The sequence below is a fragment of the Varroa destructor genome, unplaced genomic scaffold (assembly GCF_002443255.2).
Source record: "Varroa destructor unplaced genomic scaffold, Vdes_3.0 BEIS01000001.1, whole genome shotgun sequence".
NCBI classification, from domain to species: Eukaryota; Metazoa; Arthropoda; class Arachnida; order Mesostigmata; family Varroidae; genus Varroa; species Varroa destructor.
In genome coordinates, this window is record NW_019211454.1 from 737,634 (window position 1) to 762,661 (window position 25,028).

The 25,028-nt window shown below is 38.1% G+C and overlaps 1 protein-coding gene and 1 long non-coding RNA gene across 2 annotated transcripts; one reads left to right on the plus strand and one right to left on the minus strand.

Moving 5' to 3' along the window:
- On the plus strand, nucleotides 1–7,957 carry LOC147758102 (uncharacterized). Its single transcript, XR_015323812.1, has 3 exons — nucleotides 1–140; nucleotides 2,350–2,887; nucleotides 3,972–7,957. It is a non-coding gene; the product is annotated as an uncharacterized LOC147758102 (long non-coding RNA).
- Nucleotides 7,958–8,743: 786 nt separating this feature from the next.
- On the minus strand, nucleotides 8,744–24,488 carry LOC111243278 (sorting and assembly machinery component 50 homolog A). The gene is made up of 4 exons (XM_086983650.1): nucleotides 23,904–24,488; nucleotides 15,446–15,480; nucleotides 12,526–12,944; nucleotides 8,744–11,530 (listed from the first exon to the last, which is right to left on the minus strand). Exons 3-4 carry the CDS (start codon nucleotides 12,703–12,705, stop codon nucleotides 10,376–10,378), a joined length of 1,335 nt encoding a protein of 444 aa, XP_086839776.1. The 5' UTR covers nucleotides 12,706–12,944; nucleotides 15,446–15,480; nucleotides 23,904–24,488; the 3' UTR covers nucleotides 8,744–10,375.
- Nucleotides 24,489–25,028: the final 540 nt, after the last annotated feature.

Consider the following 25,028-nt stretch of genomic DNA (forward strand, 5'->3'; position numbering starts at 1 on the left):
AGGACCCGGTGTTAATGATTATAATGTTATAGTTGCGCGACCAACTCACCATTATCATCGGTCGGGCGCTTCGGCAAGATACCTGTGCGGAACACAAGTACGAATGAGAAAAGAAACAAGCAAAAAGGTATTTGTACAAGGTCTGTAATTCGATCGAATATACCAAGCGCAATTTGTCGTCATTTTACGAACCACATGATATGGCTTTAAAATGTAGAAACGAACGAAATAGATTTAAGGCGCTGACTAGCACTTGGAATCGCGCTTGATGTTACATCTACGGGCCTCGGCCAAAGCTTGGGCTCTTTCTGAAGTCAAAACGAGACAATCTGCCGGACTGTTTCACTGTTAAAATGTGCCAGCGACCTTAATAAAAGCACTATATTTTTTAGTCTAATATTATCCGTTTTGTTCGATTTCAAAATATCCCCCGTCCGTTATTCATCATAGCAGTACAATTTTTAAGGCCATTTAACACCTACAAAAAATATTCTCTATTTTGTGATGGTAAGTAAGTGTATTCGTGGAAACAAATTCATCTTCAGTATTTGCATCTACAGTAACGGGCAGTTGAAGGTCCGATGTATACGAGCAATTTAAAGCAGGGAACTTGTTATGACGTTTAATGTATGCGTGGCAGGCAACGCATTAAATATCGAATTGGAACCATAGAGCGGTTCTCTTACCTTGTGGAGGAAAGATGTCTTTTTTTTTTCGAACCTTACGTAAAACAGTTGTATGTTTTAATTTTGCTCAGAATATGGATACGTAGGAGATCGTTTTCCTGCGATCGTGCACCTCTATGCCAGTGAATATTCGGCTCAAACTAGGGAGATCGAAAAAGCAGATCGGAGCGTGCAAAACAGAAAGTACACGAATATAATGGAACGCACATTGAAGTGGTGACATGTGGCCATTTTATTAGTTCGGGTATTCCAGTTCACCAGATCGCTTTAGCTATCAACTGTCGGTCTATTTATAGACTGTTACTATATATGGTCGGAGAACGCCATCGATAGACTCATTCGGACTATCCAAAGTGGGGTGAATGGTTATTCTATAATAATCGGATCGTGCTATGATTTAATACGTTGAAGTACGCATAATACCAATCCGAAAAGTCTCTGTCTGTAAATGGTGAATCTCAAGCTTCATTTAGTCTACTCTGTATTTGTTCGTCCGCGTGTTGGCTTAGTAGGTTGTTAATCTTACGTATGCGTTGTGGTGTAGACTCGAATTCGAGCATAGACCCATTTCGTTTTATACTGGAATGTCTAACGGCGGTGTCGGACCAAAAACTCTAAACGATATGTGTCAATCTTACGCTAAGATATGTGACTTATGATGTGCTCTCCATATATCTCCTAGAATGGATGAGGGTAATGCACAGCTAAATCTTCTTTTCATTGCAATAGTTTGCGTATGCCTCGCTATTTTAGCACATGCGGTATAAAGACTTAATTGTCCATAGGTTTTTGGTCTATTATGTTAATATATACACTGTGCATATACTGTGCCGACGAAGAAATGTCCTTGGTGGATGATTTGGCCCGGCGTGTGACTGCTATGTCTGGTCATCTCCGTCGCTGCGATTGCCGCAGCAGCCAGAGCAAGCAAACTCTTGGCGGCCGCTCGCCAGCCGATAAGCGCAGAGAATACAGAACATGTTTTTCCAGCAACGGCTAGTACCGCCGCTACTGCTATAAAAACCGCGATGCCAATTCCCTCGTGTAAATCTGTTTGCACTCTTCTTCCCATTTGCCCTCGCGGAACAGAGAGCATCCTGCCGCCCCCATTCTCGCACCGCCCTCATCACTATTCTTAGACGAACAACTCTCATTTACATATAGGTAGTCATTTCTGACGTTGAAAAGGGAACCGATGTCAGTGCCTGCTCATCCTTACTTAGTGACAAAGAACAAACAGTAGCGGCGTTGCTACTACTGCCAGCCAAACATTTGGGTGATTCGAGGCGCAAAAATAAATACCACCCATAAGAGTGAATGAACTTTAGGCGACGGAATATGAACTATAAACCACAAACCATTGCGAAGAACTTAAAAAAAGCAAGGACACGGAAAGCAATATTGGCGATGTCATTAAGCCGTAGTGATAAAACAACGATGACCCCTGATTTTCGATATCTCTTGACCCCAGATAACAAAAAGACCCTTTGAAGAAAATGACTGCTTTTTGGGCAACTGGATAGTTTATTAATCGAGTAGCTATTCAGCCGCACGAATTATGGTAAGATATGATACAGGATTGACACAATAGGCAACACGCGCATACACATTTCCTCACCCATTTCTTCCCACCTGTACTACTAATCAGTGTTATCGTTTGCAGGCTCTGATAAGGCGATTCAAAAATAATTGAAGGCGCGGAATTTAGTATGGAAGAGACATCTTAGCCAGGATCTAAACGAACACTAGTCAGCTGCCGATAGTCAGCAGCCGAAAGAATGATATTCAGCTCATATTGTAAATTACTGCAATAATATAATTGCTGCTCAAAAGATCACATAACATGGTCAAAGTACAATATGTCATTCATACACTCAAATTACCTGACCAAGGTGTAAATAGATAATAAAGACGGTCCGCCATATAGCTGATATTGATTCTTGCTTTATAAACTTGTTGCACATTCTAAACAAGTTATGCAATGTACTTTAAGAGATATACTGATGATTCTTAATATACTGATTGTCCTGCGCAAACCTTTAACTTTGATTTCGATCATCACGCTAGTCTTGACAACGGTCTTTTTCATTTTGATGTTTACCACTCATCACGTTAATGCGTAAATATATTGTTATCGTTGTAGTGAATCCTTAGAGGAAAGGATATTTTCTTTCTATATAATCTACGTTTACCTAAATCCGGTAAGTTGACCTTAACGAGTGATTATAGGTATTTTGGGTACTGTAACTGCTTGTGTTATGTGCTCCTTTTAAAATTGACTCGGAACAGTCTGTACAATAAATCGTAGCTTTACAATAATTTATTCAGAAACTATAAGGTTGTATATTGCAAAACAGCCATCATTTTTCAGAACGCGAACATACTACGCTTGTTAAATCTATGCTTCTAGTACATATAAGTATTCTTTTTGTATAAGTTTTGGAGAAGGTGTCGGCATGAATACAACTGGAGTACTTGATTGAAGGTATAACTTAACATCACGTTTACTTCATAGCACTACGTATTAAATTTTTTAACTGTGTGAATATTTCCAAACGCCGACAACGTGTAGCTGTTCACGCCGCAGCTTTGCGTCGTATTCTCTCTTTTCGAAGTAAAATATATTCTAACTTTTTTCAAACAAGGTGAACATGTTTGGAGTTAAGGAAGTGGAATGGAATGGGTATTTCTTAATCGAATTGTCTAATCGAGACATAGCTTATACAGTAACGTGCGAGCAACGTAGCGCACTACAGGTTATCCACCTGCGGTAAACATAACATTACCGAAAAACGGAGCGGAATAATATTTTACGTGATCGATATCCTTGTTTTACCTGTGGAAAACGGTTAGTGATACTGCGACTAATCTAGTTCTTATTGTTGTTTACAACCCTCGCATTTCGGAAACTTAAACCCATTCACGCAGGCGTACCTTTCATTTCACACAAATGGTCCTTCGAGGTGCGATACCTTATATCTTTTTAAGAAGTGCATTTAGAGGCGCACATTTTAGTTAATTTTTTTTTTTAGATTTTATCCATTTTCTTCTTGAAATTGAAATTATGAGATAATTTTCTAACTTTTTTATCTGGTGGCATGTGCTATTTTGCTATTAAGGCCCGTGCCTTTAGACATTTAGGACAAGCCACAGGTAATATGGTTGCTTTGAGAGGTCTTTCCCTTACACAAAAATATTCTGAAATTGTCAGGAGGTTGGCAGTACACCTGAAAAATACTATGCAGATAAGTTAATTTACAGTTTCACACGTTATGAATACTTCAGAATAAGTTCCGGTAACCGTGCCTTCGGGGGAGCAGTTGTAAAGCTTATCCTGCTGCCGGGTACGCGTAGGCTCAATGCGCAATACCAGTTGGCGGCTCGACTGCATGCGCACCTCCGTAGGAAGAGTTCCAGTTTCGCTGCTGTTAAGACGATGTGGATTGAGTTGCCACGATGCTTCTATGACGGAAACAATCGAAGACCTTAGTCTGCTACGCTAGTCTGTACTTCGAAGGAGATCACATTGTTGTAGACTGTCTGAGCACTCTGTATGCGTCAGGGAAATTCCGGCTTCTTCAGTGCGCTTTTCGTTTTTGTCCAAAGGAATCTATGGGTCAAAGAATCTATAAAGCAAGTAATGGCTGACGCCGACGGCCCATTCAACAGGCGTCAGCCTAAAGTGCAGTAGAATTACTGAGAGTCATTCAACATGATTTGAACTCTTGCGTTGCGCTTATGTAGTAATATTTACAAAAAGGAATAGGCCCCACCAATCATGTATTAAGGTTTGCTAAACGAGACATAGAATTTTAGCTTACTTAACCGTATTAGCTTTCCTGATTAAAATGAGAGCCTGGTCTTAAAACGACTGAGTAATTCAGTCAAAACAATTATTCTAGTGCTTTTTGGTATGCGCAAATACTGCAGAATTTCACCTTTATAGGCGTATACTATCAGTATTTACTATATCATTTGTACCTTCATGTCTCCCACAATGTTAATTCACCGTAATTCTTCTACGACTTAGTACAAGATAATTCGGCTGGCAATAATTTTTTCAATTGGCAAACTTGCTCTTATCAATTTCAAAAAATCCAATGGCGTCTTCGATTTTGACTAATCGGATCGACTATTCTAAATAGGTTCGCCTACAGATAGAGCCATTTTTTACTAAATACAAGCAAATACATTGAACATATAATTCATGCCATACCTACTACGTTCTTACGCAAACTTCGTATTTGAACAACTTTCGGTTTTTAGTTGGCAGGGTGTATTTAATGTTCATTACATAAATATACGATAGGAGAACAAAGCATACTCCTGTCATAGAATCCGCTAGTCGTTGGAGCTCCTTACATCCAACTGAGAACTGCCTCACCCATTGGTCGAAAGACATGTAGTGTAATCATGCTTAAAATCTACTTTATGGTATAAGTATGCTGACACGAGCTTACTTCTATTGAATCCATGAAAAAAGTATCAATATCTACGCACATTGAATACCTTAAATACCTAGCAAAAAAGTCATAATCTGATTGTAAGTGTTAAAATAAAAACTTCGGACCAAATGCCTGAGCAGCACGACACTTATTGACATTTTTAAATCCCATTGCTCGAGACAGCAATCGACACCTAATGGCTAGGTGTTCCTAACAGGAATCGAGTTATTCTTTTTTGCACGTGAACCACATTTAAAGAATTCTGGAGAATGTTGTGAAAGCGACTGATTTTGCAACGAAAAGTCAAGTTGATTCCCAAGCGCTAAAATTTGAGACGGTTGCGCTTAGTATCGACAGCATATGATTCGTAATTCTGCCGTAACCTGTGTATCAAAAACTATGTGTGGCATGGGATGTGTTCAGAAGAAAACAGAAGATTTGGTAATATCATCAAAATAACAACCGAGTAAGGCGCCAATGGCAGGTTTCTTTACAAAACGCATAAAATTCAAAGTCTAAAATTAGCTTTCACCTGTCTTTTCATGTACCAGATTTAATGTCCGGTGGAAGTGAAGAGCGCAAGAAAATTTGATCGTCCCGCAATCTTACTTAAAAACTTTCACTATGATCTTTTTATAATTATTAAGCGCAAAATATTTACGTATAGCATGACCTTAGCTACAATAGACAGAAGTTTGCTAAAATGCTTGTACTTGTAACACTGAAGACTTTAAAGTCCTCTAAAGAAGCTCGTACTTACACAGCTGATCAAGCTGGAGAAATTATGGCTTATCGCATATATATGTAATATATAATATATAATAGTATATGTAGCCTTTAGAATAATAATTATATCCAGCCCAAGTTACAAGACCGCATTATTGTCCTTTCAGTTATTAAAAACAAAAATATAAGTTCTGCTTCATTGTTATCTAAATTTTCCATTGAGTTAAACATTAATTCGATGTCTATATTCGATAGATGCATACAATTTATAGAACAACTGTAGAATACATGAAAAAAAGGACATTAGCTAACAAACCTAAAAGTCTTTAAAATTCCTGTAAAATATTTTAGCCATTCCCAGCAGCCCCTTAGCAAAACAAAATGTCAAAAACACCATCTTTAGATTTGCTAAATGAGTCGCCGTAAAAGAAGTGACGACGTAGTTCGAAGCGACCATATTAAGCGAACTGGTGGGTCCAACAGGATTCATAATAAGTTGAACATTTTATTGGGTAATTCAATGTATTTGTTTTACAAATAGGACATAAGTACTATACTACAGAGATCGCGTATCGACGAAAAAAGAATTAGGCGATGATCATACCATAATTGAGTTATATGAGCCTACCCAATGACAAGTTAGAGTAGCCCTTTTGATTGGAAAGCGACCGTCACTCGAACTTAAACCTTACCATATATATATCAGACTACATATATTTTTGCTGAAACTGAAAAATATTCAAAACAAAACAGTGTAGAACTCGACGTAGGCCAGTTTTGTATGTCACCTTTCGGAGTAATTACCCCAATAATTTTCGTTGATACGGAATGGCTTCGAATTAATAACGAACACAAAACAGAGATTTTTTTAGCAAAAAATTTGCGAAGAAACGTTGCACTTATGATATGGTCTCTCAAATACAGGGAACTTCTAATTAGATCAGATTTGGTTACAGATAATGCTTTCTGACTTGAGATATTCCTTTTCCTAAATTTCCTTAGATTCAACGAAGACCAATTTAAAAGAAATATGTGACGAATACAGGTTACGATATGCTGCTCATTTCATATTTTGTATTAAGCAGCCAGTAAAAAGAGTGCAATATAATGAAAAATAAGAACGCAGTTAAAATTAACATATAATTACTAGATTGTTTTCTTCTGGCTGTTTTACTATTTTCTAGCTAATCTAGTATATACATGAAATACGGAAACCACTTCAGAAACCAATTTTATTAATAACAAATATGTTACTATTGCTAGGATAACATTTCCTTATATGTACTATGAAAATATGAAAATAAGCAGGTGTTATTGCGCATTATTCAAAAAACGATTTCTACTTTAATAGAATGCTCTTTAAAAAATAAAAACGAAAATGAACAGCATAGATATTTACTAAACTGGTTAGCAACTTAGATGAATCCTTAAATAGTTAATCCTATTAAGGGTGGTCTATAGCGTTGGTTAGACAAATATCAAACTTACAATGCACATTTTTGTGCACATAGGTGTGTATCATTATGTCGTCCTTGTAGCGTCTCGCCTCTATCAGCCTTACCATCACTGTATATAGTTAGGCATATGAATTTGTGTAATAATTAGAATCTATAGTATAACATTATTTTATAGAAAATTAAGGAAACGATGTTTACGTTAAAATATGTTATCCTTAATATCAAAGTTTATTATGCACGAAGGTATTAGTTTTTACTGACATACAAAACTTACGGAAAAAAATTTACGTGTGGCACCTACAAAAAAGCACTGAAACAACCCAATATTTAGTTGTCCTTATTCACCCAAATTATGTTCTTATTACCTTTACTATTGAAAAATGTTAGTAACAAGTAAATACCTTTAATCCCATTTGGTTGTATAAAACAAGGACTCTATAAAGCAACCTTTTCTTATAATAAAATCCGTATTTTGGGTTCCTGGCTTGAAAAAAGTGTGGTTAATATAATCGTTTAAGAATATCTTTTGTGCTTTTTAAGAACATCGTACACAACCCCAGATGTTGTGTCGGACGTAGAAGCAGTTCAGAAGTGTGTTTCAAATTCTGAGGCGTGCGCCATAATTACTCCTTTCAACACACCAATAAAGAGAATACTCGGTAAAAACTCAGCTTTTTCCGAATAATTCTTACCAAATTAAAATTTATATGAAATTAAATAATTCAGCTTTTATGTTTTAATCAAGGCAGACTAGATTTTAGAGTTAGATTGTCTAAACTTGGAAACTGAAGTTTGAAACTGTATCGAGAACCAGATATTTGCGACCATAATTTCACCACGATGGTACTATCACGAATATCACCTATTTACAAAATGATCAGCATAATTCGAGTATTCAGATTGATATGCCTGTTGTTCTGCTACTAAAAATGTCTGCAATTTCTTATGTCGATTCCGCTTGCATATATATATATATATATATATGTCAAAGTCACCAAACGAGATGACATACTTATTAAATAGAAAAAAAAACTTAACACATTTTAACTCTTTGTAGAGCGTGGCAGCCGTGGTTCAACTCGGCCATTGTATTCTAACTCGGCACATACGCACATTCTACAAGCTTTGTTTACTATAAGCTGATTTTAACCTAAATTAAGAGCATTGCACCTATTCCCTGCAGTTTAATGGATATTGATCGTACATATAGTGTTAAAATTTAGTAGTATGTTGTGTTTAAACTCAAAACGTTTTCGTAATAATGCAGTTAACATGTCAACTAAATTTAGTAGCACGTTAGGTGGTATTCGATACTGGGCTAAGATACATTTAGTTTCTCGCTAGAACTTGGCCATTTTACATAAAATTTCAGACATTTACTTAGGTTCAATGGAAGCTTAAAAACTACTAAAATAAGTACCACCCTAAATCATTGAAAGAAATATTTATTAAGCACCTCCATCGCTCTTACATTCTTGTTGCGCCTGCTTCTTATTTCGTTTTGGCATTTTTACAGGTTTTTTTTTAATTCATTGCACCTATTAATGGCGGCAACCCTTGAGAAAGTAAAGAAATATACAACTTTATTTCTCTTTCTTACCTTAGAACTTTTTGTTGCTCTCATTCTCTGTTCTACCACCTCCCATTCTATTTCATAACACATTAGCACTAAGTCGCCCGTAAGAAAACTAAATCAGAAAATTTCGCATCTACATTCACCCCGTGTGCATACTTTTCTCGCATTCCGTTCATCCTCACTTTTATTGCAATTTCGTAATAGCAGTAATTATATCCCTCTTTTTATAATAGACCTTCAGAGCATATGCAAATCGAAACAGTAGCCACTAATTATAACTCTTAATATAACTTGAGTTGGAATTTTCCGTGCATATAGCACTAGGAACAGACAATCTGGCGCAAGACAAATTCTTATTTTCCCGTTAGATAAAGAAATGGGACTTCCCATTTTTCGTTTTTTAGCCTTGTAATTATTAACAAAAAATATCAATCTGGGTTACTCACATAGCCCAAGACAGTTATATTATCGTCGTTTGATGTAGTCAAGTAGTATTTACTGTTCAAGTTTCACTCAGGGCAAACTCCAGAGCACAAAACTATTACCTTCACTTTTCTCATTACTACAGATGTCCAACGAAGACGAATTTATTTATCCTAAACCAAATAATTTAGCATACACATAAATATAGAGTAAATGACTGTTTCGATTATTTCAAGGCGCTCACCATATAGATCATAATTGTCTATAGATGGAGTAGGCGTTTTTATTTTTCTTAAAATATTATGATGTTTATACTTCAGCATTATGAGCGTGTTAAGTTCGTTCAGTTACAACACTACCCGCATTAGATCCAGTGCTCATTTTTTCCGCGATAGAACAATGGTAGTTCCCTTCGAAACAATTGACTTCTCGAATCATTTTCTCTACCCATGCAAAGACATCACGACGTAAGATTTTTATATTATGTGACTCACGGATAATAAAAATACACCGCTGCGGATTACAGCTTCTTCTCACATCTTCTGTCAAGTTTTAGAGTTGGCGGTTATTAAGCTCTCCAATCTAAGCCCCGGAAGATCCAACTTTGGCTAGACATCGTAAACAAAATGGTTTATATGGCCCTCCGAAGCAATTTATAGTCACAGCAGCATTTATAACGTTGCAACCTAAAGTTAATCTATCGGCGAAATCACTACTTGTTTGAGTGCCCAAGACTGCCAGCTATACGTAAATTAAAAAACCTCGATTCGATGTAAGCTTTGAACAAATTAATTTATAGGGTTTTGAAAAGCTGGCTACCCATTTAATTTTTCTAAATTTCACGATAAACAAGAAAAAGAAAAATATCTTTGCTAGTAGAAATATTTTAACTGATGATTTTTTGGTGAAACTCATTTCAGACGAGTTCATAAAGCCGACGAATCTGCAATTTTTTGATGCATTCATACCTTTTACAACTTGCTAAACTCGTTAACCCAAACCTCCTACATTGTTTATCCTATACAGCTATTTACCTGGCTACAACACCCTAACGATTCCATATTACAAGAACATCATGCCGATGCCAATTTGAAGGCCCCCATTGATTCGGTCTTGTGGCTGATATTTTAGAGGCACAACATAGTTAAGTTCGATCCGAGTCATGTGTCCCATTGATAGGATTAATCCTAAACCTGTCGACACCCTGAGGTCCTTCAGGCGTTCGGTGTTCCATTCTTCACAAAGAGCACCACCTGTAATAAATCCATGCAAGCGAAGGTACTCTCCAATGAATCCGTGTCCACGTCTAAATGGTAGTGGCGTATACAGATGAGCCCCAGCTGACCAGTAGGTCGTGCCACCTAGACTCGAACCTTCTGCATGAGGACCTACACCCCTAAATTGAAAACCACGAAGGTCAAGTGGGCCCCCAAGAAAGAATTTGTCGCAGATATTGTGACTTCCATCAGTGGTCATATAGCCTGCATTTGACGCTACTTGAAAGACGAGGTCATTGAACAACGAATAGTTAGCCTGGTGCTCGAATTCGTGTTTCATAAAGTTAATATTCCCACCTAAGCTACCTCCAGCAAACTCTTGACTCAACCGAACAAAGTAACCACATGTCGGCAAGATAGTGTTATCCCTTGTATCGACTGTAACGGTATGTTTAAGTGCAGACTTCAGTGAATGACCCATCTGCTCTCGCACTGGAAACGGAACTGTAATACCGAGTGGATTAAGTTCTCGCCATACGCCCTCCCACCGGAAAGTGTGATGGAAGCCTTGCAAAGATTCAAAATCAAATCCTGCAAGAAGGCCGCGATTGCACGCCCTAAACGTATTCCAAGGGAAATCAGCAGCCTGTTGGTAAACAGTTGCCGTAATACGGGGGTTGTGCCGTCCAAGAAAGGGTTTACTGGCGGTTAAATTGAAACTGCTTAAATGTTTTGTCCCATATTGATATTCTGCCTGGAGAATTTCTCCGCGTCCGGCAAGATTTGGTAGCTTGACACCAACAACCATTGAGCCCTCATTGTGGTCTACCAAAGTGGTGACACCGCCAACGACTCGCTTTCGTTCTTGCACCTTAAACGTGACGTCGTACTCATTCGGAGCGGCATCAGGGCCTTTTGACGTGTCTATATTGACAGCAATCTTTTTGAATGCATCGAGCATCTCTAGTTGCCGTAGAACATCGGAGCATCGTAGGAGCACCTAAACAAATAATCGAGAAAGGAAATAAGACTATTAGCATGATCAAAAAAAGCATGATTAACAAAATATGATGCTAGGTTGACCGAAAATAGTCGTTTATAGTAAATATTATGATTTCGCCAAATTTAGTTAGAATATTCTGCTAGATATTCGCGATTAACTTTCACTACTAAACTATTATATTCAGAAAGAATAAATAAACAGAAAAGCAAATGAGAAAGTCACATGATAAAATAAGTACCACAAAACTATGGGTAGGCAACGCCAATAAAGATTATTCTATTACCTACAAACAAAACACTTAATTATTTTTAATGTAAATATGTGACCTGTTCGGCAAAATTTTCTCGAGTTAATCATTCCAATATTAAAGATTTATTGATGATTTAATAAAAAAAGGGCTTATTATATGTTACTCAATGACATTACATGTCTTGAACTCTTGAAATTAAATATAGTTTACAAAAAGAAAACAGTCGACAATAGACTACATTAGTTACCTCCAGAATATATGTTTATAAACAATGATCCGAACTGCGGTAAATGAGGACCTGAACTATATAAACAAGTATATATTTTTGGAAACAATAAAAAAATAGCTGTCGTGCATTGAAAAGCTAAAGACGTTTCGGAATGTGATAGTACTTTCCGCCACTTTGAAGAGTTTCGAGTATTGCAGACCCCTAGCGAAACAAATTTGTTCAATTTTATCTCAAACGGCACTTCTATAAGTACGCAAACAATACATTTCAGGGAAGACTCCCAAATGATTTTAAAATAAAAGACTAAACACAAAATCTATATAAGAATCAGATGAGAAATCAATTGTAAATGAAAAGCAAAAAAAGAAACGCAAGCGAATTCTTTCAGAAACTGTTTATGATTGTCCATCTATACAATCTGGCTGTTTAACACTAACAGTAACTGCATTCGATTCGACGTGGTCTTGGATTTCAGTATTTACTACAGGTACATTTGACATACAGATTACATACCTGTTGAAAATCGGTGCAATCCATGAGATCTTGAACAGCTTTAGCAAGAACGTCATTTTTAGTTCGAGCCACTCCATCAATGTGAACCCGATTAACTCGCGCGGAAACACCTGATACGTCACTACTGACCATGCCCTCCACGGGGTTGGCTGGAGTAACCTTTGAATACCCTGTGCCCATGCTTGTAGTATTGGGCGCCCTTTAGCACGCTCACTATTACTAAATCAGTCCACCTAGAACGTCTTTCTCGACCGTCCAGACGGATTATACAGGTAGAGTGCACCAATACTGACTCCAGAGACACTTCAACCGGACCCGGCAGTTCGGAAGGCAGAAGGTCAGCAAAAAGCACTGAGTGGCGCCATATTTGTTTGCTTCCCTCGCAGAGGAGAGCCGACGATGTTATGACCGATACACAGCTTTGTGGCCGCGAACATAAGTATCAACAAATGCTTATGAATCAATGACTAGCGCCGCTAAAATCGTCACTAAAATACTAATTTTGAAAGAATATCGCACACATCTATAACCATGGTAGCAAGCAGGCCATTCCTGAAAGCAAGCCGTTGGTCAAAAATCATGTGTCTACGGCGAAAGCTTAAGGAGCGAAAGGTTTGGGGCGGAAGAGAGACAAGCTAAAGTATGTATACCCCGGCAATAGTACATACGCACCGCTTAAGAGTCAACTAGATTTCATTTACGCTTTAAAAAAATACATCTATAGCCACTGTTTCACTGATCCGATAATAATTAGTACACGCAATGCGTTCAGTTTCGATTTAACGCTCCAGAAGCGAATAGAATCGTTGTGAAATGCATAGTGCAGCGTCCTATGTTTAAATTTGTACTTGCCGCTGAAACTTCTGTAGGTTAGATTTATAAATAAAATTAAGGATCCGCATATGCAGACAAACGAGAAGCTTTGGGCAAGAGCGAAGTAGTTTCGTTTGATTGGTATTCCATGATGCAATTGTTGCCCATAGCTTTCATGTATATTATTGATCCGCGTGGTGGATTACTTGGTGGTAGATGAACGCAGAATTTTACTACAATTTTTTTGTAATAAAATGTTTCATTTTTTCAGAATTTCATATATTGAAAAACGATTGGCCGGAACCACGTTCTAAAATTAGCTTATGCTTTCTTCGTCCTGTTAACCGACGGATTGTTTTTATCGCTTTACTCTGTCTTCTTTCCTATATGATGGTCCTACGTGGAAAAACACTTATAGATCATGTTTTCAGTAAAGTAGCAGAAAGAAAGGGCATTTAGACATACATTACGGCCTTACAACATAGCTTTTGCTTCTTTTCGTAAGCAAATTGATCGTCTCATACGAAACTAGTTAATCTTTGTCTAAACATCTTTAATAGGAAAAAGAAAAATAGATATTAGCGGGCTGCATTATACTTATCGCACATTTGTCCTGAAAATCAGTTCTATCTATATCCAAAAACTTAAATAAAGAACAATTAAATTAATAAGTCCTGTTGGAATAAAACGTGTCTTACTTTTTGTCTTAGAATATATAAATCTAAGGACACTAAGGTTGCGAAAGAAGCCTTTGGGCCACCTATTGCATTTTCCATCTTTAAAGGCCCACGTTTTTCTGTATCGCTTCGTGTTTACTAAATTTTTGAAATACAACTTCCTTTATTCACACAAGTTGTGTAATATAATATAAGGTAAAAATATAACCTCTCGACGCCCTTAATAATCAGCAACACCTAAAGGCGTTTATATAAGTAGCTTTTTGTCATCTCACAATGCTTTTATGTGGCACATCATACGCTGGGATCGCGCTGGGTATAAAAGAATGAGTTTATCTCTTTTTTATAAGAACTTTGATATACATAACTAGACAAAGACAAAAGTTGAACCATAGTAAGAACATCTATGGACAGTATACGGTAATGTTAAATAATATCCGTTATAATCAAGTTACGATAACAAAAAAGCAACATATATATGTAATCCCCGACGAAATATTTTAGCTGAAAACAACAAATAAAGAGTTCTACGAGCAAGAGGTAAAACATGACTTCAAGTTTTATCTATATTCTTTTCACATACTAATATCACACTTATTACTTAATACTTGTTATTTAATGTTAATATGCGTGTGTTCGCTGAAAAAATCTAGTTGGGAATAGCACGGCTGCTATGCAAGAAAAGTTAACTAAAATTTGGCGCCCGCCAAATTTGAATTTTTCAAGTTATCTAGTGATATCATCACGAACAGTGTATCGTTAGAATCGTGTATTTTTTGGCAACCCGCTGTACAGAAAAACAAGTGTCGTCCTTTGATGACCCGGTGAGCTCTGCATTCTTTTTGAAGTTTAACTACTGCATTTTAATGGTATGAACGCTTCCCAAGTGCCACCTTTGTGCTTCAATGTACAGTGCACGAAGCCTTGTTTGTACTTTAAAAGCGTAAAGTACTTTTTTAGTGGATAAGAAGTCAAACGAGCGTATGTATAAGACATCTTTATCATACTGGTCTTATTGCACAATTAACACGTTGCCAGTACTCCTTCGACTTAATTTAACTCAATTCAAACTTTCATTATACTAAGCTGAAAAACACTTGTATCTGCATAGGCCTAAACGGATACGTAAATATATGTCTACATTCATTTTAGTCTTTACGGAAACGTATGGTTGACTCTGTCTGCCCTTACGATCGCTTATTTTAGATCAGTTAATAATACAATTATTATTTACAAAATTATCTTCTTTTTTAATTCCTTGGCTTTTCCTTAGTCATTTTCTAAAATATCTTACTTTTATGCCCATGATCACGATGATTAAAGCGGTTGTAATTTTTTGTTCTATCCAGTAGAATAAATTGTAGAATAAAAAGTTAAACAAAAGCTTATTAAATAAAGATGTACCTAAATTACAATGGTCTAATTCATACCTTTTCGTTGTTGAGTCCTGTGACCTCAACATCCCCTGAAAACAAGAGTAGCATAAAATTAATACATTGAAAGTAGAACTTCTACATAGGTAGCAAATATGACACATAGTTCTTAACTCTGTGAAACTGATTTTCAATGAATCTAATGTACAAACGCTAACGTTGTCTCGGTTTCCAGCCGAGAGTGTTGTGTGATGGAATTTAAGCTGATGCCCTGGAAACCGATCGGCGATTAATTTTGATTACATCGATAGAGTGTCGTACAGCTCTATTTATTAGATTCTAATTAATGTAATCGTCTTCGAACACGGCTTGGGAGATGCGGGTCAATCAGTATTATCTTCCGAAAATCATTACTAGTGGTTTATTCTTAGCTCCCTTACCCGTACGCTAAGTCAACGATGCAACATTGCGGGCATGACGCGAACTTGCTAGGTATGGCGTGTAGTCTGTCTCTATTTCGATAAACCCTATACCTTTTTCTAATGTAAAGCAGATTTCAATCCAATAAAAGCATACATTTCGAAAAAATCATAATTTCATCGAAGTTTATCGGTTATGGCAAAAAAGATTTACTGACTAATTCAACCAATTTCCTAAACCTGCCTTTTTCGGGCTCAGCCGATGAGTCGCTGTTAGCAGACGACACTACTGACGCAGCATATTAAACATTTATTACGCGCCTGGTTTATGCTGTCAACTATACCATGGTTTTATTCATCATTGGGCCATATTTCAAGTATATCCACGTATATTACAAGTTGAATTGAAAACAGTAAGCTAGTATGCCTTTTGCTTAGGTTTGCTTTTCCACGGTGCACTTTGGCTTTACACTAATACTTGTTTGTTTGCGCTATGATGAAACTAACGCGTTTACCCTCAAACACGTGTAGCACCAATCCAAGGTGTATAAAATGTAATAAAATAATCCGGTTTATATCTGGAATAGTTAAACATTAAGCAATGAGCTATTTTTTTTTTGTAATTAGTAGGTCCTTAAACTGATCCTTTTGTCGAGCATCGTGAGTAACCTGACGTTATTCAGTGTAATCTAAACCTGTTTTGGTGTAGTGACGTTGTTTAAAGTAATATTATCATGCAATAGGAGGTATTAAAACGACTTGAACTCCTATCAGAAATAACTGAAGGCTCGAGCAGAATATAGCTGGCGGTACATTAGGACAAACAAATAATTAGTGTTTTTTTCGTGCTTTACTTTGCGTCGTACTTAAACCGTTAGGCTTTACTTTGAACAAAAGAAATATTTGCCTTAATTTATACATAAGTCGTAAGATTATCATACGTTCGAAATAGAGAAGTTGCTTTTGCGCTTGGGAGATATCAGCTCCCTCTCTCTCTCTCGCTCTCTCTGAATATCAAATAACTGACCCACATTTTTGTAGCGCGCCGATGCGAAACTGCAGGCTTCTCCCAAGCTGTTGGATCCGCCAGTATTCAATAGGGACCGTTGAACATAGTAGACGAAATCGGTTGAACGTTGGTGGGAGCCAGGTAAGGTTATTTGTTGTTGTTAACAACCTGGCTTAGGATCTTACTCTCTGTAGCGATAATTTTGTTTTGACTAATCATTTTCTTGATTGTGTGAGTTGTATGCGCCAGTGTACACCGAGTAATACCTACAAAATTGTTGGCAGGATGGCTCAGGTGGTCCCCTTGGATCGGTCGGTGGTAATGGTCGGTTAGCCCCAGATAACGGTGAAGGAACTCCGTACTCATTTCCTATTAGTACATGCGTAACACTGTACAGCGTGATGTCCACGTGTGTGGAAAGTAAAACTCTCGGCCTACAAAAGCACCCATCTTGTATACAACCCGAACTTGCACTGGAAAGGGCTTATGTGGACTCAGCCAAAGCCGGCTGATGGAGTTGTTTTGCAGCGAATCTGAGCATCTGTCCGAGAAACCGAAGATGTTACTCAAAACACCTTTTGTTGCTCATACAGTTCCGATCGGTAACATCTTCTGCATCTTTAACGGGTCGAGTAGCCGTAGAGCGCCTGCACTGACGGCACTGTAGAGGTGCTGCTACAAATGGTTGACCAGAGCGTGACCGAAGCTTCTTTTGACCTTTAGGCTCTTCTTGTGCTTTGTAAGGAAAAATAGTTCTACTCACTATTGTGCAGGCGATCCGAGACTGAACGCGGTAATGAAAAGAGTTCTTTTCCTTTTGCCGCGAATAGATGATGCTGTCGAAGCCTTAAAGGCAGCCCAAGTATTTGCTACTTTAGATCTGACGGATGCTTACCAGCGGATCCAATTTCCGGACCTTGCCTTCACGTTCGCTTTGGAATCTATGGACTAGTCCATTTGTTTCGTTTACTTTTCCTAGCTTGTTGCGTCACAGTCAAGATCATGGAAGAAACGTTACCTACCTACACTTCGGAAACGTTACGCAGCCACGAGCGCCGTTTACGCGAGCTACCTTTGAGCCAACCGCATCAAGCAGGGTTTAATGCGTCTCCATGTTCGCCATGTGCGAAGACTGGCGTACCCCACCCGGAAGAAAACAAGTTGGTAGAGCGCACCATCTGTAGAGCGGTCGTACATAGTTTGCTCTAGGCGTTTGGGGTTTTACTCTCAAACTATTTTCCAAAGTCCCCTTCAATGTGAGTACTATTGCAAATAAGGCCTGCGCAATTTTGTCTGAATTGCTTCATGGGTCAAAGCCGTGTTGTCCGATAAGCGTCAGGACTCGCCGTTAGTTCGGACGCTTTGGCTTCCGTATCCAAGTTTTGGGTCACCAAAACAATAGTCCTTTTGTACCGACCACTTTTGTCTGAGAAGCCCGTTGTCTTACGCCACTCTAGGCAACAACCAAGCCCCTTGACAAGATCGATGCCCAGGCTCGAATATGGTCGAGAAGCAAGTAGAACAATGCACCTATATGTCGTAGTGAATTTAAGAAACATTAGGAAGAATTGGGTTTGAAATCTAAACATTGCACACAATTGCGTGATTGAGTAAAACGAGCGTAGAAAACACATTAACAGGGTACATGCGTTTTCGGTTCCGGTCACCGATAGGCATATAATACCCACCAACCGATCGGAAACAGCTATAGGTCGAGCATCTTGATAGTTACATATATGTAATATGCATATCTGTCTGAAGAACTTGAGGTGTACCATACTACCTTCATCGGTTCTGTAGCTACGTATACTTATCAAATTACTATAAATAGTACGCGACTATAATTGGAATGAGTATAATTAGTGTGAGCAATCCTAGGCGTTTCAACATCACTACACTACCTAGCTGTCATTATTAATAAAAAAGCGTTGTCCTTAGAGCTGCTGTTGGCGTGGACGCAGTTTGTCATGCCACCCGATAACTTGCTTCTAATTCTTCGTACAATTTTGTTATTAATATATGCAAATTTTGTTCGTGAGGATGACATAGCTTGAAGATGAACTGATGTAGCCCTGTGAGCCGTATTAGTCTAATGTTCATCTATCGAACAGTAATATACAGAAAAGCATCGGCAAATCAAGTTATTATACTAAATAGAAAATGAAAGTGGCAAGTTAGCGTGAGCGCCACGCAACTTGCAGGCAGTTTATGTAATTATACTTTTTATACAAAAGCAAGGCGATTCACCTTATTCGAAATGCTTCATGTCGGTGAAGACAAAGATTACGAACACAGTCACTACATGCTTTTAGTATCTATTCTGTTACATTCATTAAATAACATACATAGGAAACGATGACGTTTGGTTAGTACGCGACCTTTCAGATTGACTATAATACGAAGAGCGTTTCAAATACATATTCCATTAACAAGAATAAATTGATTTTTTGCAAGATCGGTTATTGTTTTTCCGTTACAAAATATATAACTCTGTTGCCAAATTTTCTGCTGGGCTCGTATACAGAAGTGCAGTTGGTATTTTGCCACGATATGCATAAATATTTTGCCCTTTGAACCAAACACTGCATTGCTTTTCTTGTGTGTACAACTATATAAAGTATAACGCTAAATTTAGAAACGTGTTGCTTACACGAAAAACCTCATAAGACGCGAGTGTTACTTTATTAATTTTTTTCGATGCGGCCATGTAATTCTAGTTCATAATTGTTCGCTTGAGATATTCATTTTTGTTTAATCTCAGGTCGATTGTCCTTAATTTATCACTATATAAGGTATAGCAGTAATTACAGCCCGAAGCGAGTTTACTAAAATGAAAGTTGGCTGTAATCAGACAAAATCAATTTAAAACTACTATTATGTTACGAACCTTATTGTCGGAAGTTTCAACTTTCAATTAGCTCAAGTTTTATAGTTGTTGAGTAATTTCCTTGTTGATCTTGATTTCACGATGGTTGAGCATCTTCCGTATTGTTGCCCTAATTATTTTGTCCTTATTCTATTCTAAGAATACGGAAATCATAGTAGTAAAATAATAGGTTAAGAGGTATATGACACACCCTCTTTATTGTAAAAGCGCAAAAATAACACCACGTGGTATATAGAACGGCGGTCAACAAGATTTTTAGTCGCGTCCATTTTGTTATTAATTTGTGTAGGTTAACTCTCGGAACAAAGTACCACATGAGTAATCTCAGTGTGTGCAAAACAATATTATCCTTTAAGACGCACAAAAGTTTTGTGCTATTTGCCAAGTACTTTAGTTATTTCACATATCTAGCAATATGCTTTCAATGCTTCCTGAGGTACACATCAGCTTATGGTGAGAAACCCCGACAATCATCAGGCCGAATGTACTGGCCGTTTCGCTATTTCAAATACAAATTAAAGGGTTATAGAATACTCTTTATTGGTCTTTCAAAATGCTCTAAAGTGTTTGTTTACCCCTTCTTCGGCAAAAGCGACTCGCTTAAATATTTCTGGCTAAGTACTTTGTAACCAATATATGTTTGTATCCTTATTTGCCATGAAGCAACTAATATAAGGCTTCATCAATTTGAGCCTTACTTTTAGAGTTCGTAATATGGAGCTGGAAAAATCAAAACACTTTCTTGTGTAATTTTTAATAATGTAATAAAAATGGTCCCCTTTCGTGATAGTGGAATGACTACAAAAGGCAGTTTGTGACTTTTTTATTTTAAAGACAGTTTCCCGATAATAAAAACGTAAACTAGCAACTTCCGAGACAAGCGAAGAAAGCGGGCTATTTTAGTGCTTCTTTTACCCCATTTACCTAAAACAGAAATAACAAGAAAATAAGGTAAAAAAAAAGAATAATGTCTATGTGTAGTCCATTGTAGAATATATTGACCAGTTATTAATTTCCTTTTTGGATCCCACCATGGCATACGTTCAAAAAAATAGACATACTTGAGTTCAAACATATTGAAAACGTAAGCAAGGTGAGCTTTAGTATGTCAGTAGGTTAAAATAATGTCCGCTTAATTCTGCTTATTTCTGAGTCTAGAGAAAACCACGTTGTCCAATTTAAAGACGTATAAGAGGACATATTCTTCGCATCAAGTGGGTTGAAAGAATTTATCCATTCACATTTATTGCTTTATTTGTTACCGATTTTTATCAACGAGTCAACAAAGGTATTGTCGTGTGTGTACGGCACCGCAACCTTGCTTGTCTTTTATTAAGGACTGTGGCACAACTTCGTATCCGTTTCTGTTCAGATACATGAGCCAGAAGTACCCTGTCGGTCGAAGAAAAGTAACTAAACAATTACCGCTATACGTTCTACTCAGCCAGTTAGTAGCGCTTGTTATTCTAGCGCGTGTTTATACACGTATGTTTCCCATTAGTAATTACCATAGCAATTTTTCATCCCGTAGATACACTTTTGATCACTGGAAGAAAAATTGAGACAGTATTGTTATTTACTTACGCAGCTGCGACATATATATATATATATATGGTGTTAATTTTTTTGATAAGACAGTTGGTCGCAACTTTGTATCGTAAGGCAGAGCCACAGACATGGCCCTGCTTGATATATAAATTAGCTAACTAAAATTGAATTTATCCGTGGCTCTACGAACTTTTGTTTTTAGTTCCACCGAGTTGGAACATCGAGCATCAAATCGAACACATAGATATGAAGCTTTACGTTAATTTTTTTACCTTGGTGGCTTCATTGGCGAATCATGACACACAAAACGCGTCAACTTTTAGCACCGACTCCAAGTACTAAATGATACCAACCAAATAGGAGACCAACTCAGTGCTAGGCTCACGACTACCGATCACTTAAGTCCATGGCCTTAATCTGGCGCGTTGCCATCCGGTACTTGCATTGTAATATCAACATCATAATAGTCTACTTCATTTACATTGTGGGAGATTGCATACGGAACCTAATTTGTAATTTAGAAAAAAAATTTGATGTAGGAAGATATTTTGCGTTCCATATACCTTCTTGCGTTACAGGCTATGCGAATGGATTTATTACCAAAATCTCGATTGCTGCAAAATCGTCCTTTGAGTTCGTTTAAGTAGCTGGCATAAGAATGCAAATTTCTATTTTAAAAGTAAAGCATAAATATATTCAATAACATACTTAATTTTCTATATATGTGTATATGTAAATATATATAAGTGTATATACGGAAATGGATTCTTCACGTTCTATATTCTCTGCTAGCAAACGTAAACGAGCATAAATATGAAAGCTATCGATCTGTATATATAACAATATTAGTACAACAAGGGTTTATGTCACTGAGTAAAGCCTAGGAAATTCGAGAATTGTAACTCATAACATTTATTTGAGTTTAAAGTTTCGGAACATCACAAGACCCGCTTTTCGATAGGAGTTTAAAAGAGGTATCATGTTTTTTTGAATTTCTGTGGCTTACCGAATGCGAAGCCATCAGTAGGTGTAAGGTAGGTGTAGGTTAAAAACTCTAAATCCCTAAGCCACGGAGGCAGGTGAATTCTTTGGGTACGTTCGTTCAGTTCTGTGACATGAAAAAGCCCATTGATGGTAACCATTTCACATGCGTGTGAGCTCACATTATAATATAAGACTTTTTGAAACCACATGCGATAGCGCTCATTCTATGCTTGTATTGTTGTCCATCACATATTATAAGCAAAAGTAGGGCTACTGCGTCAACTGTTGCTTTATTTTTTTTTATTTAAAAGTTTATTAAAATACAGTAATGGCACATACTATTTTTTTTTTGTAGCCAAGCCACCTCGTTGGTCAAAGGATGGATGGAAAGTGACCACATCCTACGCTCTCAAACGCTAGAAAATGCATTATGCATATGCAAATTCGCTAAGTGAGGGTGAATCTCTTTGTTGACATCTTGGTTTAGCAGTATACATAAACAAACCTTCACTGTGAATCCGTTCGAAAATTCAATCTGGTCTATAGAATAGGTGTGTGAACGACTGGTTTCGTAATAGCGTTGTGGGTAACGTGCGCGAACGGTAATTTTAGGGACACGTGAAGGGTTAGATTCGAATCCAGACGTACCCACATGTGGTTTTGTGCTGCTGAAAGCCAGCCATCGAAGGTATTCCCTAACGGTATAGGCACTGGAAAACTTTAAATTCTCGAATGATTTAAATTTACGGTTGAATTTGTGTAAATGTCGAGGAATCAAAGTTTCAAGGAGAAACAATTATATAATGCACATCTTCACACCGACTATCATCGGTTTTAACCCGTTTATAATTAACTTCGATCCTTCTTTTAGATTTACGGGCACGTTATTACGTTCTTATAGCGTCATCTCACGTTTGACAGTTCAACAATTGGCGTCTTCGTTGACTACCAAAAAGTTTAAGTCAGCTCCTGAACACTTGTTATAAAATATCGAATATATGTACATTAAACCGTCAAAAAAATATAGCTGGTAACAGTTTAATAGTGACATGGCCAGAATCTTACGCCGCATATGCATATATAATATATGTAGGTAAAAGATTTGATAAAAATTGAAAGCACACATATGTCAAAAGCTACGTCTACTCTAACTTTCTCTAACTCAGCATTTTCTTCAGATTTGCTTTTTGATTGATGAAAGATAAGGACTGATTTCTGTGAAGTATGTCATTGTTGTACTGAGTTGATTGATCACGTACGTGGTCAATGGCCGACTTGCACGGGCACACAACATAATTTTGGCCAATCCTTATCAAGCTTATTATCCTTTCCCGTACAACAAAGCCACCGCTGAGCCACGATGTGTTCATGAGTGTAAAAATAATACCAACGGACCGCCTTGAACGACCTTGCTGTGTGTGGTCCACTGACTGATTTACGGGGCGGACTTCTACTGAAAGCTGTTCGTTTATAACTCGAATATAGGTCAGTCATTGGAGCCAACTATGAAGTATTCCATTAGAAAAGGCAGTGATTTGACAGTGGATCAAACTGTATAGTATGGCAGATGTAACTGGGAAAACTAGGATGCGATGATCGCCGAATGTTGCGACAAATCATCTCATACCAATGCTACTCCTGCTAATGTTGCTACAGAATAACACTAACCTTTCACAGCTTGTAGCTATTCTTGCTAACGTACCCGTCAGCGCCGCCAGTTGTGGAGCAGTATGAGTCCATCTGCTAATCACTACACCTGCTATACATTCATAGGGCACCCAGTGCTATGTAAACCAGTATCGGATCGTCCCAGTGTCACGCTTGCTGTCGTTGTCGTCCGCTGGTAAACATTACATGTGATCGCTACTAAGAGCGCGTGTTGCTTGAATCGGTGTTACCACAGCACAACACAGGCACAGCACGGCAAAGAGTACCGTACCAACCAACGAACAATACTTTTGACATGACCACCACTGGCACTGGCCTGCTTCACTTCTCTCGGCTCCACTGAACTGCTGCTGATGCTGCTTAGCTTTGGACCCTGGTTCGCTCCACCCGTCGTTTGGCCGCCTGCCTGCTTCGTGGGCCTGCTCTCGCTGCCGACACGGCCGTTGCTGTTTCGCTACCAAGGGCGTCTGATTGAAAGCAAAGCTCGCAGGCTCAGCGTACAACACACAAGCAAGCGCACGCGGGCCTTTACAGGCCACGCAGGCTCATCTACACAGACAGATACACATACGAACTCGCTCACTTACACATATAGACATGGGCACATAGAGACACATCGCGAGGCCGAATAGAGAGAGAAGGCGGGGGAGAGGCGCATGCGCAATACGCGCAACCGAGCTCTTCTGTGCACTCTGACTATCCACACCATCGCCATCATCATCTTGCTAACCCCTGTGCCTCCCCGCCTTTTTTCTCTCTGCTCCCCGTCGCGTCCTTAGGTCCCGTTTCGCCTGACCTCTCTAGGTTTATTTCAGAACTGGCTAGCTTCGAAGACCAGTCAGAAAACGTTGCCTCTCTGCTTTTCACTCTCGCTAAGCGCGCCAAACAGGCCGGACCACTGGGAATTAACGTTTTCTCGGACCGCAAGCGCTGCCTGGCCCTCAATTTACAGCTTATGGTTCGCTCTTCTTCAAGCCAGAAGGAAAAATCGTACTTTAGGGGGAATAGACGACTGCAACGACGAGCACAAAGAAGAACCTATTTAGACGGAATTCGCGTGAAGACAGCTACTTTCGATAGCATTATAATCAAAAATTACTTCTCACTATTCATTACAGGTATTGT

Excerpts from the sequence above, each read along its gene's own strand:
- LOC111243278 (XM_086983650.1), bottom strand. The coding sequence starts at position 12,705 with ATGGGCACAGGGTATTCAAAGGTTACTCCAGCCAACCCCGTGGAGGGC. Across the intron at positions 11,531-12,525 it reads ATTGCACCGATTTTCAACAG|GTGCTCCTACGATGCTCCGA; the intron begins GTATGTAATCTG and ends TTATTTGTTTAG.